General features: G+C 38.6%; 3 protein-coding genes and 2 non-coding genes across 5 annotated transcripts in view; 1 reads left to right on the top strand and 4 right to left on the bottom strand.

Annotated features, from left to right (window-relative positions):
• Positions 1 to 5,236, top strand: part of ddah2 (DDAH family member 2, ADMA-independent) — a 7,434-nt gene extending 2,198 nt beyond the window's left edge. Inside the window, exons 3-6 of the mRNA XM_032534813.1 lie at positions 266 to 454; positions 2,813 to 2,932; positions 3,519 to 3,662; positions 4,626 to 5,236. Of these exons, the coding sequence (XP_032390704.1) occupies positions 266 to 454; positions 2,813 to 2,932; positions 3,519 to 3,662; positions 4,626 to 4,745 (573 nt within the window). The 3' untranslated portion in view covers positions 4,746 to 5,236. The remainder of the gene's footprint in view (positions 1 to 265; positions 455 to 2,812; positions 2,933 to 3,518; positions 3,663 to 4,625) is intronic.
• Positions 5,237 to 5,316: 80 nt separating this feature from the next.
• rps5 (ribosomal protein S5) lies at positions 5,317 to 8,735 on the bottom strand. Its single transcript, XM_032534815.1, has 6 exons — positions 8,611 to 8,735; positions 7,619 to 7,722; positions 7,082 to 7,291; positions 5,991 to 6,119; positions 5,527 to 5,625; positions 5,317 to 5,421 (listed from the first exon to the last, which is right to left on the bottom strand). Coding segments are annotated over exons 1-6 (612 nt in total). The 5' UTR covers positions 8,612 to 8,735; the 3' UTR covers positions 5,317 to 5,352.
• Positions 5,693 to 5,824, bottom strand: LOC116702239 (small nucleolar RNA SNORA3/SNORA45 family). Its single transcript, XR_004335115.1, has one exon. It is a non-coding gene; the product is annotated as a small nucleolar RNA SNORA3/SNORA45 family (small nucleolar RNA).
• On the bottom strand, positions 7,377 to 7,509 carry LOC116702241 (small nucleolar RNA SNORA3/SNORA45 family). The gene has a single exon (XR_004335116.1). It is a non-coding gene; the product is annotated as a small nucleolar RNA SNORA3/SNORA45 family (small nucleolar RNA).
• A 691-nt stretch (positions 8,736 to 9,426) lies between the features above and the next one.
• On the bottom strand, positions 9,427 to 16,916 carry ppt2b (palmitoyl-protein thioesterase 2b). Its single transcript, XM_032534812.1, has 8 exons — positions 16,467 to 16,916; positions 15,404 to 15,557; positions 14,545 to 14,640; positions 13,990 to 14,097; positions 13,761 to 13,844; positions 12,484 to 12,568; positions 11,868 to 11,922; positions 9,427 to 11,635 (listed from the first exon to the last, which is right to left on the bottom strand). Exons 1-8 carry the CDS (start codon positions 16,653 to 16,655, stop codon positions 11,492 to 11,494), a joined length of 915 nt encoding a protein of 304 aa, XP_032390703.1. The 5' UTR covers positions 16,656 to 16,916; the 3' UTR covers positions 9,427 to 11,491.
• Between the last annotated feature and the right edge of the window lie 288 nt (positions 16,917 to 17,204).

Genomic DNA, 17,204 nt, shown 5'->3' with positions numbered 1-17,204 from the left:
ATATATATATATATATATATATATATAAGAAAAAACATTACAGAGGTTCCCTGAGTGCACCAATATCAAAAATCATTATTATTGTTTATGCTTTGGAACTTGTTAGGCAGTAATGTGAAGTTATTTTTGTGATTACATAATGTATAGATAAGTGGATAGTACAAACGTACAGGTAATGCATACAGTCAAATTCTCATACTGAATGAAGTTGAGCATGAATGTGTTGCCCATGTTACTTGCTTCTCTTTGCTCCTCATCTCTCCAGGCGGAGGCAGTGAGGAGGGTGGTGTCAGAGCTGAACCTGACTGTGGTGGAGATGGGGGCTGAGGAGGGGGACTCTGGAGGGGCCACGCTGGAGGGCAGCGATATCCTCTTTACAGGGAGGGAGTTCTTTGTCGGCATCTCCTCCCACACCAATCGCAGAGGGGCTGAAATGCTGGCAGACACTTTCAGGGTAAGAGGCATGGAGATAAGATGTAGCAGTGACGGAATCTCTACCTGAAGCAGACAGTACTTTTTATATTGTTTTTTGCTTGAGGTCTTTTGTCATTAATGCATGAGTCTCTGAGTTAGAAAGGGTTTTAAAATGGGATGACATACCTAAAAAAAACACTGCCAGTTTAATATGTTGCATGTATTGGTTATGGTATGAACTTCTGGCATCTTCTCAGTACCAAGAGGCCTGTCAGAAAATAAAACCCAGCTGCCAAAGTGAGCAGGTGGCCATTTGCTGTGTTGCATTTGGGGAATTATAGTCCGTTAACAGTGATGAATGAGGTCGTTCTATTGTCCAAATAATGGATGCCGCACAGTGGGGACCTTCGGCTCGACACGGCCCACTTATAAGTATTGATTCCTCCACTTCTCTTAAGTGCATTTTACACACTTTGTGTGTGTGTGTGTGTGTGTGTGTGTGTGTGTGTTTGTGTGTTGAATTAGTGTAGGTGGGAGAGCTGAAGTGGTCAGAACGAGAGATGAAATAGGATAATTATATTATGTTTCAAAATTGGTAACACTAGTATTTTGCATACTATACACTAGCGACGCTGAATGACAATAGGTTAAACACAATGAATATTTGGCAGGTTGTATTGTAATTCATAAAATTCAATATTTTACAAGTACTTTTTACATATTTATAGACACGTTTTTATCATTATAATAGTAACACTGTGGCAGTTGTGGTGCAGCCTTAGCTTGACTCAAATCTATGTATTTTTAGCCAGGGAAGGCAGTGTTGGTTGGTTCGAGATGAATTGTAAATTTCATCAGGTAACATTTTTACACTTTGGAAGGTAACATCATCAGCCTCTGCTGTAATGTGTGTTTAGTGCCAGTTAAGCATGCTAAGAAACTAAACTAAGATGAATATGGAAACATTATACAGTAAGAATGTGCTAAACCCTCCACATGTTAGCATTGTCATTTCCAGACTGTTAGCTTGCTGACATTAGCTTTTATCTCAAAGCACCACTGTGCCTAAGTACAGCGTCGCAGAGCTCCTGGCATGGCTGTAGACTGTCCTGTAATTATAGCTATTTATTTGACAGTACTGATGTTGAACACACAGAGGTATAATTTTTATTGAGGTCATTTATGACACCAAAACATTTTTTTAATTAGCATTTCACCTCTGGTTTTTGAGGCTGTCTGGTGTTATTGTACAGCAGCCACAGTACATTAAACTTAAACATCCCTACTATTTAAACAGTTTCTGTGTCTCCATCAAATGTTATCCTTGACAACATAAAAAAAGGCTCAGCAACAGTTTTTTAGACCATGGGACAAAAAACTTGAAATTTAAAAAAATGTACCTGTAAAACTGTTTGAGACTGGTCAGGCAGCAGGCTGTTACACTGCATGTGGTTACAGACTAGCATCACAAAGAAAAGTTATTCAGTCACCTTTTAATGCAGTTAAAGGGATATTTCATCGCTGGAACGATTAATTAAATGTATTAAATCGGGTCATTTACGAAGTAGAAATGAGAATATTTTTTAGAAGTTGTTGCCTTCTAGACTAAGAAAAGCCAGAAAATGTATTTTTGGCTCATGTGGATGAAAGACGACAACAACTCCCAGAATGCCCTATCTTCACTTCCCTATGAGTCCACTCCCAAGCCACGCCTACCGGTGACAGACATAGACAATCTGGATGGCAGGATGGATTGGACAGGTGGCTGGCTAGCGTTGGCTTTCCACCTAGAACAAACTCATGTACTTGGTCCGCCTTCGATGTCCCCTTCCCCGGCTAGCGGCATCGAGCGACACTGCAGGCTGAGGTGCTGGTCTCTGTTGCAGGCGCAGCTTGTGTACTGTGTAGAGTATTCTGTCTGTAATAAAGTTTCCTGCATATTCTCCAATCTGTGCCAATGTATCCCAGTTGTACAAATGTGCGATAGTTTGAATGCACATAATTGTTGTAAAAGATTGCTGCTGAAAACAGAGCCTGCTTAGCTTCTAGATGGCTGACGCTCTACTCGCATCGGGTAGTCTCACCCCCTATGGGCGGGTTGAAAACATGCGGAATTAGCTGTAGTTCATAGGCTCTGGGCAAAAAGGCCTCCGATGACGATTTTTGTGTCACCTGAGGCTTTTTTCCGGAACCACAATGCAGAGAAATCTGGTCTCAGGGGGACATGAGGGAGGGGAAGCAAGGTCCTTTGAAAAGGCAACCGGGTTTCTGCTGATACAAAGCGTAATGCTAATCGGTGAAGGATTTCTTTTTTAAAGAAAAATAAATAAATAAATGAACCAGCTTCAGTCAGATATGAGCTTGAATGAGTTAAACCTTTTAACCTCTATTGGTTCAGGACTTTGCTGTTTCCACCGTCCCCGTCTGTGGCGGAGCACGTTTGAGAAACATCTGCTCCATGGGAGGTCCAGACACAATCATCATCAGCGACAGTGATGGCGCCAAGAAGACACTCCGGGTAAGTGTGTGTTTGTGCATGTGGTGTTAATAAATAGAAAATAATATGCGTTATCTTTTAAAGGAATAGTTTAACATTTTTTGGAAGTACACTTTTTTGCTTTCTTACTTTTGCAAAAGGTGAAACTATTCCTTTAACATCAAACTAATGTGTTCAGCCTTTAGGCGCATTCACCAACACTGCAGCTGATGTGTTACTTTAAATCCTCATAAGTGATGGGGGGGGCGGGAAACCATCCCAAGCAAAATCCCAGAATGTGTTTTTGAATTCTGGATGAAGATTTGAGGGTGATTTATTGATAAATATATTTGTATGCTTTTTATATTCAAAAATATATATAGTCAAATTAAGATATTGAATGAATGTCAAAATAATTTCTCTTTCCAGTCCATATCAACATTATTATCTATCATACATAGTGCCTGTTTCCCTTCTCACTGTCCTAACATGAGCTGCTGAGGTCATATTAATAATGGCACTAATGTTGCCTTTGAGTCTGTGTGTAATGCTGGGAGTGGTCTGAAATATTTGTGTGTGGAGCAGTCAGGGTGGTGCAGAGTAATATTAAGTGTGTGTTTGTCTCCAGATGATGGAACAGCTGACTGATCACCACTATGAAGTGCTTACTGTTCCAGAGGAATCGGCAGCGAACTGCATCTACATCAAAGGTCCGTCCAAACTGGACTTCCTGCTCCACCGGCCTGCAGAGGAATGTCCTGACAGCGTCTCTGTGAGTACAGCTGAGGTTTTAATTTTAAAATTTTATTTTTTTTGCAGACTTCAAGTTCAAAAAGAGTCTCATCTTTGTTAAATTAAAGAATCATGGCGGCAACATTTTTTTATTTTTTATTTATGTACAGTAACATTAGCAATGTGTCACTGTTATGCTCTACAAGATTACAAAATTCAGAAGCATTCAGTGTTATCCAATTCATCCGTAGGATTTGCCGTCGCCTACTACTTCTGCATACTTGCAGCTACAAAAACATTCAAAAATCAAAATCAACATTCTTTTTGAAGAACTTTTTCTTTAACTTGCTCTCACAGCCACAATTCTTACTGTAGATGTTTGCAAATGCTTTCCGTTGGTCGAATGCCACATATTGTTTAGGCTTTTTTCAAACTTCTATACTACGACTTTTTCACTTTTTTTGACATGCTATACCATGCATATCACCAACAAACTTTACTATGTTTGTTTTTTTAAGTCACTTTTTTCAACAAATTCTTTAGTGTCACACTGGCTCAGTAGTTATTACTGCTTCCAACAGTGGCAAATAGTGACTGCACACTTTGACTCAGGTTTGATACCCAGTTCAGTCTGGCAGTTTTTTTCAACATACTAAATTGACATTTATCACCATTCCGACATACTATACTATGACTATCTTTTAAAAAAAGGGGATAAACTATACCATTAGTTTTATCACTTCGTAGTACTGTAACGTTTGTAAGTGGGCTGTATTTATATAGCGCTTTTACATAGTACAGGAACATTCACACAGTGGTAGAGGTTGCCGTACAAGGTGCCACCTGCTCAGATAAACACATTTACACTCCAATGGCGCAGTATCAGGGGTTTAGTGTCTTGCCCAAGGACATGGAACTGTAGGGCCAGTCTATATTAAGTCACTTTCCATCTTTTGTTAGCCAGTACAGTCAGAGTAAAATGTTCCCTCCCTTATGTCTGCAGGCCTTCCAGAAGCTCCAAGATTACACCCTCCTGCCTACAGCCTGTAGTGAGGCCTCAAAACTGGGAGCGTCCCTGTCCTCACTCTGCCTCCTCATCAACAGAAAGCACACATATTTCTGAAATCACTTCTAACCATCAGTATGTACACAGCATTTTATCTGCACGTGTTCATGGTGGGGGTGGTCTATTTCTAGGGGGAAACAGCATCTGTAAGATTCTGAGCAACTAGTTTCCTCACAAAACCACTAAATACTGTACTTAATTTGCGAAGACTTTCAGTTTCTGCAGCCACCCCTAAGCTGACAGAAATGTGAAATCAATGTTTGTACTGACTTTTTTAAAGTTCTTAATGTTACCCAAACAATTTAAGTGACATTTGCTCATTAATATTAACTGCTAACAAGCAACACAATTTAAGCCAGTTAGACCTTCAGATTTGTAACAGTGTACACCATCTCATGTCTAAATTGGTATCAGTTTCAACCGTCTTAACACAATTTACAGGATGTGTAGCTGATTGGTATGGAAATGGAATTTCAAAAAAACAATTGTTTTAGCTGTGTGTGAATTTGTAGCAAGTTTAGTGATGCCAATAAACACCTTGAAGAAAGTTGGCTTGTGTAATCAGTCTGTTTACTGTTCAGGAACTGAAACTTGTGTAGAAATGCATTTAAAAAAAACTTTCACCATGAGAAATTTTGACAAATTTATTTGTTAGAAAGTTTGTTTAACGGTTGGACTTAGCAACTCTCTCCAACTCGTCCTTCTTCTTGATGGCATAAGAGTTAGATGAACCCTGAAATTAAGAAACTGGCAATTTAATATGCATCAAAATAAACAGAGGACCAGAATTGCAATAATGTATTTATCAGAATCCTGTTATAAGTGGATAAACGGTTACCTTAGCTGCATTGATCAGCTCATCAGCCAGGCACTCAGCGATGGTCTTGATGTTCCTGAAAGCAGCTTCTCTTGCTCCTGTGCACAGCAGCCAGATGGCCTACAAGATGAGAGCAGCATATTAGGGACTGACAAATTAACTTTGGAATAAACACTGGCTGGTAGTGTAATGTATCTGAGTTGGTGATTGACTGGGCCACAACGGACTACAGCCAATGAATAAGCAAAGATATTTCCTCTACGAGCACTCTAGCACACCAGGACAACGGGAAGTATCCAGGCGTGACTCTAGCCTCGCCTTAATGCACAGCATTTGCACAATTAACTACTTCAGATATGTGAAAACACCACCTCATTTAGCCTGGTCTGAGGTACACGGTTCTTGTTGTAATGCCACAAAAAAAAGCAAAGATTAGTCCCAACCTTTAATAAAAACATGCATTTAACGTAAATGAGTTCTGTTACCTGGTTGACTCTGCGGAGGGGCGACACGTCCACTGCCTGCCTCCTGACGGTACCAGCACGACCGATACGGGTGGAGTCCTCACGGGGTCCACTGTTGATGATTGCGTTCACCAAGACCTGGAGGGGATTCTGTGGACAACATTTAAAATAGTTATGAAATCAATCAACATGTTACAACAGAGGATACCCACAGAAACCTGGCATGGCTATCTGCTCAGTGCTTTATGCCAACAATAATTTTAAGTAATGCTCTGGACCATACTGTATTTCAGGTTTCACTTCAGTGACATCGGTTTGACAGTAACTAAAAAAGAATTTGCTTACAAATCTGGGAATCTGACATTTCAATTATACAGATTGTAAAAGGTATCATTAACTGAATAGCAACTGTAGTCTTTTTGAACTTAGTTACTGCATGTGTTTTTACGCTTATTTGTAGTTTTCGTTAAATTTGCTAAGAATAAGCATAATCTTGGGCTCTGAAGCGATCAGTGGGTACTTAAAACTAGATAAAAATTGATTACTGTAATCTGCTTTTTAATAAATAAAAACTCCCAGTGTAAAAAGGTATCTTGTGTATTATTTCAATGAAATAATATCCCATAGGATTAGTTGGAGACTTTGCTGTTGCTCTTAATTGTATACTGACTTATGGTTGTGCGGAGGCTCCACGCATAACTTTTTCCGTAGCCTACGTAAGTTTATACTTACGCACGTCACTCTTTCAGAGAATAGCAGGGCTAGCGTGTGTGCAAAGAGAGGGAGATTCGTTTAGGAGTGAGTACTGACTCTAGAGTCACGGTGGTAGAAAGAAGTGTGACCAAGGTGTGGAATCTGTAGCAGGAAAAGTTAACTTCTTGATTTCATGTTTATGGAGTAGGAGAATCAGGTGTAAGGGAAACGCAACTCTACCAAGCCACGGCCCAGCTGCGGTAGTTACTTTTTTTTTTTTTCCACCAAAAGGCGTATGTCAGGCTACGCCGTAGGTCTTTTTCTATGGCATGGATTTTAGACACAAGCATAGTTCACACTTTAATCATATTACACACAAACAAGAGTCAGAATTGTTGTAGAACAGTAGTGGCGCATACCTCTCCTGTCAGCAGGTGGATGATCTCAAAGGCGTGCTTGACAATGCGCACAGTCATCAGCTTCTTGCCGTTGTTGCGGCCGTGCATCATCATGGAGTTGGTCAGACGCTCCACGATGGGGCACTGGGCCTTACGGAAACGTTTGGCAGCATAACGTCCTCCAGAGTGTGGCAGGTACTTGGCGTACTTCTCTTTCACAGCAATGTAATCCTGCAGTGTACAGAGGGTGTTTTAATCATCCTGGTTTCTACAGACTTTAACCCAGCATTGTTGATGTACAGCATGTATGAAGACTTAGTGTATCTGAGTTGGTGATTGACTGGGCCACAACAGACTACAGCCAATGAATAAGCAAAGACATTTCCTCTACGAGCACTCTAGCACACCAGGACAACAGGTCAGTGTCGAGGCGTGACTCTAGCCTCGATTAACATATCAAATACAAACAATTATTTCAGCATTTTCATATTCTTTTTTTTAACTAAGATTTCTGTCTCAGTCAAGTGAAACAAGCAGCAGCTACCTCTAGCTGCTTACCTGCAAGGAGATGTCATTGATCTGGACATCGTCAGTGCTCCACTTCCCGAAGAGTTTGATCTCCGGGGACTCGGCCACAGCTGGGGCAGTCTCCCACTCAGTCACTAAGGATGAAAAAACAAAAGAAACAGGTGATCACTTTAAGCCAAGGAGAGAAAAAAAAGCACTACACTTCATTTAGCATTGTGTGCACCGCATTTTAGAAAAGATATTTATATTTTAACTGAATCCAGTTAAAATTGGCTGGAAAATATTAACCTTCACGTCACATCAGGTTGTCTTATGTTAACAAATGGAGGCACACAGTGGTTAGTAGTCTGGTTGATATTGATTACATTACGCAATACTGGATCCGTTATTGTCACATTAAATCAATTCTTAATGTATTTATACGTAACGTTTCCTCAATTATGATAGCTTAGCTACATTGAAACGCTCAACCCGTTTTCATCCTAACATACCCGAGGTTACGTATCTACACACCATGATAGATACCTAAACATCGCTCTTTAGCATTGAACATTTGAACATAACGTTATGACTCAAAGTCTGAACATTGTCGAAAACGGCCACATTTTTACAGCAGGGCCGGAGTTGAAGCCTGCTTCTCCAAAGTAGCTAAGTAACGTTAGCCAACGGTCAGTAAGCCTGACAAGCTAGCGAACACTTTAACAGAGGAGGTCATTTCTACTTTAAGAACGTGCCAACACTAAGTATACTATTGCAGAATTAAGAGAAATAAAAGTACTGAGATGTATTGAGGTAGCTGATTCACATGCCGCATCCACATGTCCCATAAGCTAGCTACATGCTAACGCTAAGCGCCGTTGTGCGCGCATGGAAATTCTTACTACAAATAAAACATCCTAACAGAAAACTGAGATGCTTATTTATTATTTCTCGGACAAAGGGGGTCAGCACCGCTTCTAATTAACCAAGAATATTATCATTAAAAACATATGAAGCGAGTAAAATGTGAATTTTTCACTCACTTGTATCTGCCGTTCTGTACCACACTTCTCTGAGACGGAAAAGGGCCTTTTCGAGGCGCCGCGTGTAGATATCCGGTGAGCTGGTGGGTTTCTTCCGGTGCGTAAAACTTGATGGGAATTGTAGTCTTTTCTTTTAGAATGGTCTGACGCTAAAAGTGTGTAGTTTGGATAAATAAATGTGCTAAAGAAGATGGAAAATAAGTTATAAAGAAATCTTTTTTATTTTTGTTTGTTTTTTAATGTTCTTACAATTATTTTGTGTCCTTAATCTGTCATAGCACTGTAAAATAATAATCATTTATTGTTTGATACACAAGATATACTATAAGATATACGTTTCATCTTTTCATTCTCCCAATAATCAAAACAATCAATTTTTTCAAGTAGTTTATCTGGCATAAATGTAATAACTCTGGCAAAAAAATGAAAGCCTGATATTGATATTGAAGTTTTCAATATTAAATGAATTTGAATCAAATAACTACAATCAGATTGTAAGACAATGATTGTTCTTTATAAACATAAAATAATTGACATTTCTGACTTTTGATAAGTATCTACTAAATGAAGTTAAAAAAATTGCAAAGATACAGTATATCCCGACAAGCTGGAAAAATAAAGTTGTCAAAAAACTGTAATTTTAAATAGTAAAATAGCAAAAACAAATATAAACAATCCAAATATAGCAACAACATATGCGTTAAAATAAGAATAAAGAGTCAGTTAAGTCTGACTTTTTTTTTAAGATGGCAGGGTGTCTCCTAAATAGACAAAGACAATCTATTACACTATTTTAATAACTTAGACAAAAAAAGATGTTCAAAACTGTTTTTTATTGAGATATTAACATTTGACACATTTTCATTTGCAGACCAAAAACTGTAGAAATTTTAGGATTGTAGTCAAAATAGTTATTTCTATTTAAGTTTTCAAAAAATGTCCATAACCACATATACTGTTTTTAAAGCAAGAAAACTGAACAGAGAGGACATTCCCTTAAATCCATAGTTTATATAGTAAGGTTAACTTGTACAACTAGCATACATTAAACAAAAGGATGCAACAATATTGAAATAATACTTTAAAACAGTTAAAATTACCTCATCTTTACCATTTCCCTTATCTTTATCTGGTTAAACATTGTGCAATGCATACGTTTTTTTTTCCATTAAAATTCATTTCTTGTGTATCAAACAAAAGATATTTCCATTGCTTTTCTTCTTTAAAGAAACATCTTTAAAATACATAAACATCCAATAGAATGCAACTAGTTAAGAGACAATAATTCCTTTTCCAACAAACAGACAATAATAAAGCTCAAAGGCCTGAGATATCTAAATGCGATGAGAGGTTAAGAGCGCCACGTACAATAGTCAGGTGGACAAGTAAACACTAATATAGCACTGCCACTCCCCAGCCACTCTACATCCACTCCTCCATATCATTATTTTTAGCACCATCCCTACAAAAAAGGCAGTGCGTCGTAGAACTTTGTATGAGTTCTAAAGAGAGTTCTAATGAGTTCTAAACATTGAGGCACGAGGGGAAACTTTAAGGCTTAATCTACTAAAGCTCCAAAGCACTGCATGATAACGACAATAATCATGATATACACTATCAGATGTACACTAAACAAACACTATAAAAACAAAGAGGAAACTATGACCCCCAAAGGTTAAAAATAAAAAGACATAAATTACTGCATCATCAGATGAGCAGGGCATTGCGTTTCTACATGTAGACAAGATGAGAGAACGTCACTCAGGCACTGTTGTGTTGTGTGGGGTTTTGAGGTATGTGTGACCAAACACACACAGACACACACATGGATATATATATATATATACTGTATGTATGCAGGCTGGCTTTCATACAAATAAAAGGCGCATGCCACCAATTTTCGACACACGAGTTATTTCAGTTGTTAGGGACTAGTTAGACTGTCTCCACCTGTGCTACAATGATTTTTGACCTTTCTCCTTTTAATCTCTCTCTTACAAGTCCCTATACTTTACCGAAATGCAATACTAAAGTGCTAGAGTGCTCCTTTAATGTCTGATTTGCTTTATTTAGCAAGTTTATGGGAGGCTTCTCATTTGTTGCTTCTGACAGTTTGTGCCTTGTGCTAATTTTCTGAGAAAGTACCTTCAGCAGACAGAGATGTGCTGGACTGGTTCGACAGCAGCAACACGGTTTAAAAGAAGTAATTAAAAGGACTAGTAATTAACATTCTGGGAAATATGCTTATTCAATTTCTTGCAGAGTTTTAGTTTTCAGACTGTTTAAATGCGTTGAGCCAAGAAATTGTCTGGCACATAACCTCCTTTAACTCTTCAGCTTTTGTACTGTTTAAATCATCAACATATAACATGTTAATATGTGTGCTTTAAAAGGTGCTAGTAGGTGGATGTTTCCCTTGGACAGAACCAGGCTAGTTGTTTCCCTTTGCTTCCAGTCTTTATGCTAAGCCAAGCTCACTGGCTGCTGGCTATAAACGTTACATATTTAGCGTCCAGACATGAGAGTAACATCTATCTAACAAGCATATTTCCCAAAATTTTAAACTATTTCTTTTGAAGTAGCTTAGTCGTTACTAGGGTGAGGATAAAAAACAAAATGTACAACAGAAACACAAACTTCACCAGCAGGAAGTACAAGGAAAAACTAACACTGGCAACACTGTTTGATTACCAAGTGATTTCTAAGAATTGTAATCCAAAAAATGCGATTAAATCCCTAGGAGTACACTCACAAATGTTTGCAAGTATACTTTACAGTAGTACAGAGTTTTATACATGGTGGAAGTTAAAAGCTTATAAAACTGGAGCATGTGTATCTCTGTGTGTGTGTGCATCTGTGTGTGCTGTAAATGGATTTTGTTCTACACAAGCCACTTCTCCATGCACGTGTGAAACACTGTCTCATTCGAGTGCCAATACACATGTTGGACGCCAGGAACAGAACAGATGATCAGATCTCCACGAGCCGCCAGCGTCTTCAGACCGAAAACATCTCTTAAATACAACTGAAACAGAAAAAAAAATGATTTAGACCTAACCTTCTTTTTCGTCTTCTTATCCTTAAAGTTTCACCCTTTTTACATATTTAAACTAGGTATATTATCCCAAGGCAATACATACATCTGTTGATGTTTGGTACAAGCCTACATTTTGTACATTGGGACAAAAGACAAAGGGCATTGAAATAACGTCTAAACAGTGTTGTATATTTGTAGCTGTTGTGTGATTTTCACTCACATCTTGGTTCTGCATCTCAACGACAGTCTCGTTGTCGTCAAAAAATCCGAACTGACTAAAAAAATCATGAGAGAAACAAAAGGAGAATAATGTGTGAGCGTCACATGAGAGTCATCTGGTAAGCCACATTCAAATAAAAGCAAATCTAGCAGAGCCTAGTTGTGTGTGAACTAAGCATAGAAATTGTCATATGACATCGAGGGGGGGGGGCACATTAGGTATGAATCAAAGTGGAAACTGGAAGAAATAATCCCTCAGCTGGAACAGAGAAAAGAACGTAATGTCAACACATTTTTTTAAATTTATTACGTGTTCAGAAGTGCATGAATAATACTCAATTAAATGAATTAACTCTTTTGTTTTGGAGGCATTTGAGCATAAGGGGCAGTTCCGTGGTACTGTGTGCCTCAAGTGTACATGGTAGAAAAATCGAAAAGTTTCATTGCATAAGAGGACACCCCAACGTTCACTATCAAACTGCGAAAAACAATTATAATGTGTTTTTTCTATTCAACAAGATCTCAAATGTATTAACGGTTATCTAAAAGAAGGATTATTACCAGATCAAAAGACCACAAGTTGAAAATTGTTTTTTGATAAAATGTACAAGACTCACCTCGACTGCCAGGGAGTGATGACTCCATCGTCAGGTCCTCCGACCAACACCAGCTTTTTAATTTTGAGGAAGTTCTTCTTCCACTCTGAGGTTGAGACATTGAACACAGTGAATATACACTCGGGGGCCACTTTATTAGGTACACATGTACAACCTGTTGCAATCCAGTGCAACATATCTGCTATAAACTCTACTTTAACCTGTTACATCTCTGGTCTAGTAATGTATATATTGCGTATAGCTTCTTTATATTTCCTTTTTTTTTTTTTATCCGTTTTCTTACCTCTCCGCCTGTCTCTGTGCTGCTGTAAAATACACATTTCTCCACTCGCATCAATAGTCTTTTTTGATCTTAATTAATAAATTATGTTTTTTTGCAAATAATACCGGATGAGCAAACTTGTTCCTAAATTAATTTACAGTCTCTTTTTAAGATGAAACCTGTATTGTCCAAATATGCAACCTTGACGCAACAAAGTCTGTTATATATAGATACGATTTTTTTTTCTTATCTACGTATATGTACTACAGTAACGACTATTACTATTATCTGGAGTTGCGCCTCTTGTGTGAGACAGTTGTGTATTCATGTTATCTTTAGTTATATTCTCATGGATTTGTCTGACATATTGTCATGTGGTTTGTTTTCACTGAATGTGGCCCCTTTGCCCCCTTTTATTTGGTACAAACAAGTTTCTTTTACTCACTGATATTTGCTTTCAGTCATGAGGTCAAACTTACATCATCACAGAGCAGCATCACAGAGATAAACAAATAATAGTTACATTCACAAAATTTATGGATGAGTTTTAAGCATGGTTTAAACTTATACTGTGGCTACTTATGTAGGTTCGTGGAGACACAGACATAAGCCGGACCCTACGCTGTAGCCTGACGTACACCTCTCGAACAACATGGTGCGACAACGCACGTCGTGTCTTGGCAGCATTGCATTTCCCCCTACTCATTTCCTGGTTCTCCTTCTCTATAAACAACATGAAATCAATGAGAGGGTTCACTTTTCCTGCTATAGATTTCCCACCGTGGTCAGAAAGCAAAGGGGAGACAATTATTTCTCTCTTGCTATGACACTAGAGCCGCTACTTGCTTTAAAGCTAATCATGGTCGCTCTCAGTTCTCCCGTGCTCTATCACACACTCCCACCCCACACGTATGCAGTATAAACTTCAGGCCACTTATGTAAGCTACGGCGTAAGCTCTACGTGGAGCCTCCGCAGAACCATAAATTATGCTTTACCCGCAAGGAATGTGCTTACCTGTTGAATTTGGATTGGGTCTTTCACTGTTGAGCAGAGCCAAATAATCACTGCTGTTCACATACAGGTCTCTGTGGTGGGGGTCTGGAGGGGGAGGACAAACAACTAGTATCACAAAAAATAAGTTTATGAAGCTCTCTTATGCTAAATCTCTCGTCTTCTGATACAATCTTTGCTGCATATTTAAATTTTAATGTTTGGCAAGATATGGAATACAAAAGACTCTCACCATTCCAGTAGTTGCAGATGGAGATCCTCTGACCTATTGACGTGTAGCAGAGGTGGAAGAGGTTGGACTTCACAAACTGTGGGAAGAGGTATCTCAAATAGTCTGTGTCTGAAGAGAAAACGAAAAGTTAAAAGCATGAAAAAGAACAAGTTTGAAAGAAAAAAAAAGTTTTTCCCATGGTAAATCTGCAATAATAGATTTTTCGGGCCACTTGACGGCAGCGGAAACAGTTTGAAAACACAATACTGACATATCATCTTTTAAGTTAATGTGGTGAACTTGTTAGCAGTTTCTTTTTTTATACATCCAGCGGTTCTGGAGCAAAATTATCATTAATCTGGAGTTGTCCTTCTGTCCATACAATGAATGTAAGACTAATATTCACTCTCTTTTAGCTCTGTTTTTGATCTCTACCAACTCCTATCTGGCTGTAGGGTGAACACTTTTACGTTGTCACTCAGTTTTTACATTGTCAGTTGATACATTCTTATTTCAAGAATATCAATTATAGGTGCTTTAAACATAATTACGTATTCAGCATGAAGTCGAACCCACCTCCATATTGCCCGGCCTGAGGTGAGGACAGAGAGATGAAAGATTGAACGTTGTGGTCAGAGAGAGTGGAGAGGATTCCTCTGCAAACTAGCCCACCTGTGATTGAAGAAAAAAAGTTTCATTAGTTGTTTTACCTGCTTGATCAACAGTCAAAACCTGAAGATATTCAATCCCATAAGACAAATAAAAGCATAGTATCCTCATAATTTAGAAGCTGGAATGAGGAAATGTTTAGCATTTCTGCCCCAGATAATTGCTTTACTCTTCGATGAACTAATCAAATAATTGACTAGTTGTTTGAATCATGTTAACTGCAATGTACTGAAAGACTACGCACCATTGATTTTTGTCCATTGATGTTCTTGAAAATACATTTCAGTTTGATTTTCAGTATAGCATGACCTTTATTCTATAAAAACATGAAAAATGATAAGAAAAAAATGAGTAAGTTGACCTGTAAATTCTTCATAGTTCCTCCACTAAACATCTGTGGAAGCAGGTTGGCAACAATTGTCCATAAGTAATTTAAATGTATGTTGGGAAAAAAAAATTCCTTCCCCTGGTTTTAACAAACTGGAACATTTATCAGTTTGAATTACAAGCTGCTGGCTGGGAATTTTCATCTCCTGACTGGGTCAGAAATTCCAAGAGTCATAAAAAAAAAGTAATTGAAACAAACAGAGAGTCCCTAAAGCCCCATCTTTTAAATAAAAGTGTGAAATATTTACAATTTACAGAATGCAATTTTACCCAGAGGTCAGTTATTGCAAGAATAACATAGATTCCAAGACTGTTTTATAATCTTGAGCAAATACCACATTGATGTCTCTATTTCACTTTCACAAATGTTTTTACAGACCTTGAGAGTAGCAGATAAAGTGCACCCCGTCTTCTGCGTTTTGCATTATTGGGTAAATAGCTGCCTTGAATCCTTCCACCTGCTTCCACATGGGCTGCAGGCTGGCACTTCTGTCAAACAAGTCGATGACTGTCACATTTGTTCCAGGATGAGACTGAAGGAGAGAGAAGAAGACGGTTTCACTTCATATTGGGCTTGTAGGGAGGGACTGTGTTTAAGTAATTCCTCATATTGTTGCATAAAGCGTCAAACATCTACAAGAAACAGCATGCTAACCTCAGCATTAAAAGCAACAGCAGCAAGGCAAACCAGACCTACTGTTATCAAAGGTCTGTAGGTATGTTAGCTACTAACTGAATCAGGATGTGCTTTAAATATTGATGATTCACTGGGGTTTGCGCTGTTTGGTAAGAAGACAAGAGCACAGACTAAGGAGACAGAACGAGATTGTTGTTTTCGTTTCCTCCAGAAAGATGTTAAGTCTGGTTTCAGTCATTAGATTTCTACTACAGCAGAGGGGGAAAGAGGAACTTACTCTAGGTTTAACCTTGCTGGAGCTCCCACAACATTTTTACCACATCCTTAACTCAACCAGGTCAGAATCTCTGCCTGTTTCAGGGGGGTGTGAAGGGTGTGTGAAGGAATACGATAATTCAACAAGTAAAGCTGGATAGGGCACATTTCACTGTGCATTTTGAAATTCCTTACCACACACAACATTACTAAATAAAACCTCCTGCACAGCCTACTTCTCATAGATTTAACATACCAATACGTTTCTGCAGGAATAATGTAGAATAGTTAAATTTACACAAGATAATCTTCTGACTCTAGTTGACTAGTGTGGCAGTACATGTTACAGAACAGTTGTTACAGTTACAGTACATGGTGCAGGTCAACGCATTGCTGAGAAAGTGATGATGATAAACTGTAAGGCCTGTGCAGTGAATGTTGTATGGTCAATCCCTGAAAAACAAAATGTACCCTACTGGGATATGCTTTGCTCAAAAATATCTACAAAACAACCACATAGAAACAGTGTCTCTTTACTCCGACCACTTACCTCGTTAATGAACCGCTGTAAATGTATAAAATCCCCTGAGCTGTCGAACAAACCGTGTACTATGATCACCGGCTTGTACCCGACCACCGCAGCCCAGAGACACGCACCGAGCAGCGGATACAGGAGCCCGGGCGCCCCGCTGCTGCTCCTCCTCCGGCTTGACAAAGCAGAATGGGAGCCCTTCATCATAATTCAAAACAATTTTAAAATAAACACTTAAAAGTTTCCAAAATTAAAGAGATTACTACATAAAAATAAAAACCTAAAATCTTGATGATTGGCTAATGTGCTATCATCTTCATGTCCATTTCTTTTTCCAAGCTAGGGTACAGAAGAGCCAAATCTCAGCTGTTCAGTGTCCCTCAAAAATCCTGTTTTACACCCAAACTGTACGCTTTACTGTATGCTACAACAGCTGCTAAACTTTGCTTTGGTTTCTTTTGTTTGTTCCGGTTTTGAATTTACGTGATGCGGCCACTGCTGACGTAATTTCCGGTTTCAGGTTGTCCAATCAGCAGCGTAGACAAATGGGACGTTATGAATAAAACGGTTCGACACGGTTGCGTTTAATGCGTTAATCTATTTAAATATCCTAAACCTTTCTTGACCTTCTCCGATATAACACCTCCATGATTGCTCGGATTTCATTTAATCAATTACAATACGACACTGACATTAAGTCACTTCTAAGATGGTCTGTATTTATATAGCGGTGTTCTAGTCTTAACGACTAGGCCT

Source organism: Etheostoma spectabile, chromosome 14 (assembly GCF_008692095.1).
Source record: "Etheostoma spectabile isolate EspeVRDwgs_2016 chromosome 14, UIUC_Espe_1.0, whole genome shotgun sequence".
NCBI lineage: Eukaryota > Metazoa > Chordata > Actinopteri > Perciformes > Percidae > Etheostoma > Etheostoma spectabile.
This window is presented reverse-complemented; position numbering and strand designations above follow the sequence as displayed.

Coding starts and splice junctions, on each gene's coding strand:
- rps5 (XM_032534815.1), bottom strand. Junction 7,292..7,618: donor TCAATGACATCTCCTTGCAG/GTAAGCAGCTAG, acceptor TGTACACTGCAG/GATTACATTGCTGTGAAAGA. Junction 6,120..7,081: donor TCCACCTGCTGACAGGAGAG/GTATGCGCCACT, acceptor TGTTGTCCACAG/AATCCCCTCCAGGTCTTGGT.
- ppt2b (XM_032534812.1), bottom strand. CDS start 16,655: ATGATGAAGGGCTCCCATTCTGCTTTGTCAAGCCGGAGGAGGAGCAGC. Junction 15,558..16,466: donor TACAGCGGTTCATTAACGAG/GTAAGTGGTCGG, acceptor TCTCTCCTTCAG/TCTCATCCTGGAACAAATGT. Junction 12,569..13,760: donor ACCCAATCCAAATTCAACAG/GTAAGCACATTC, acceptor TCTCAACCTCAG/AGTGGAAGAAGAACTTCCTC.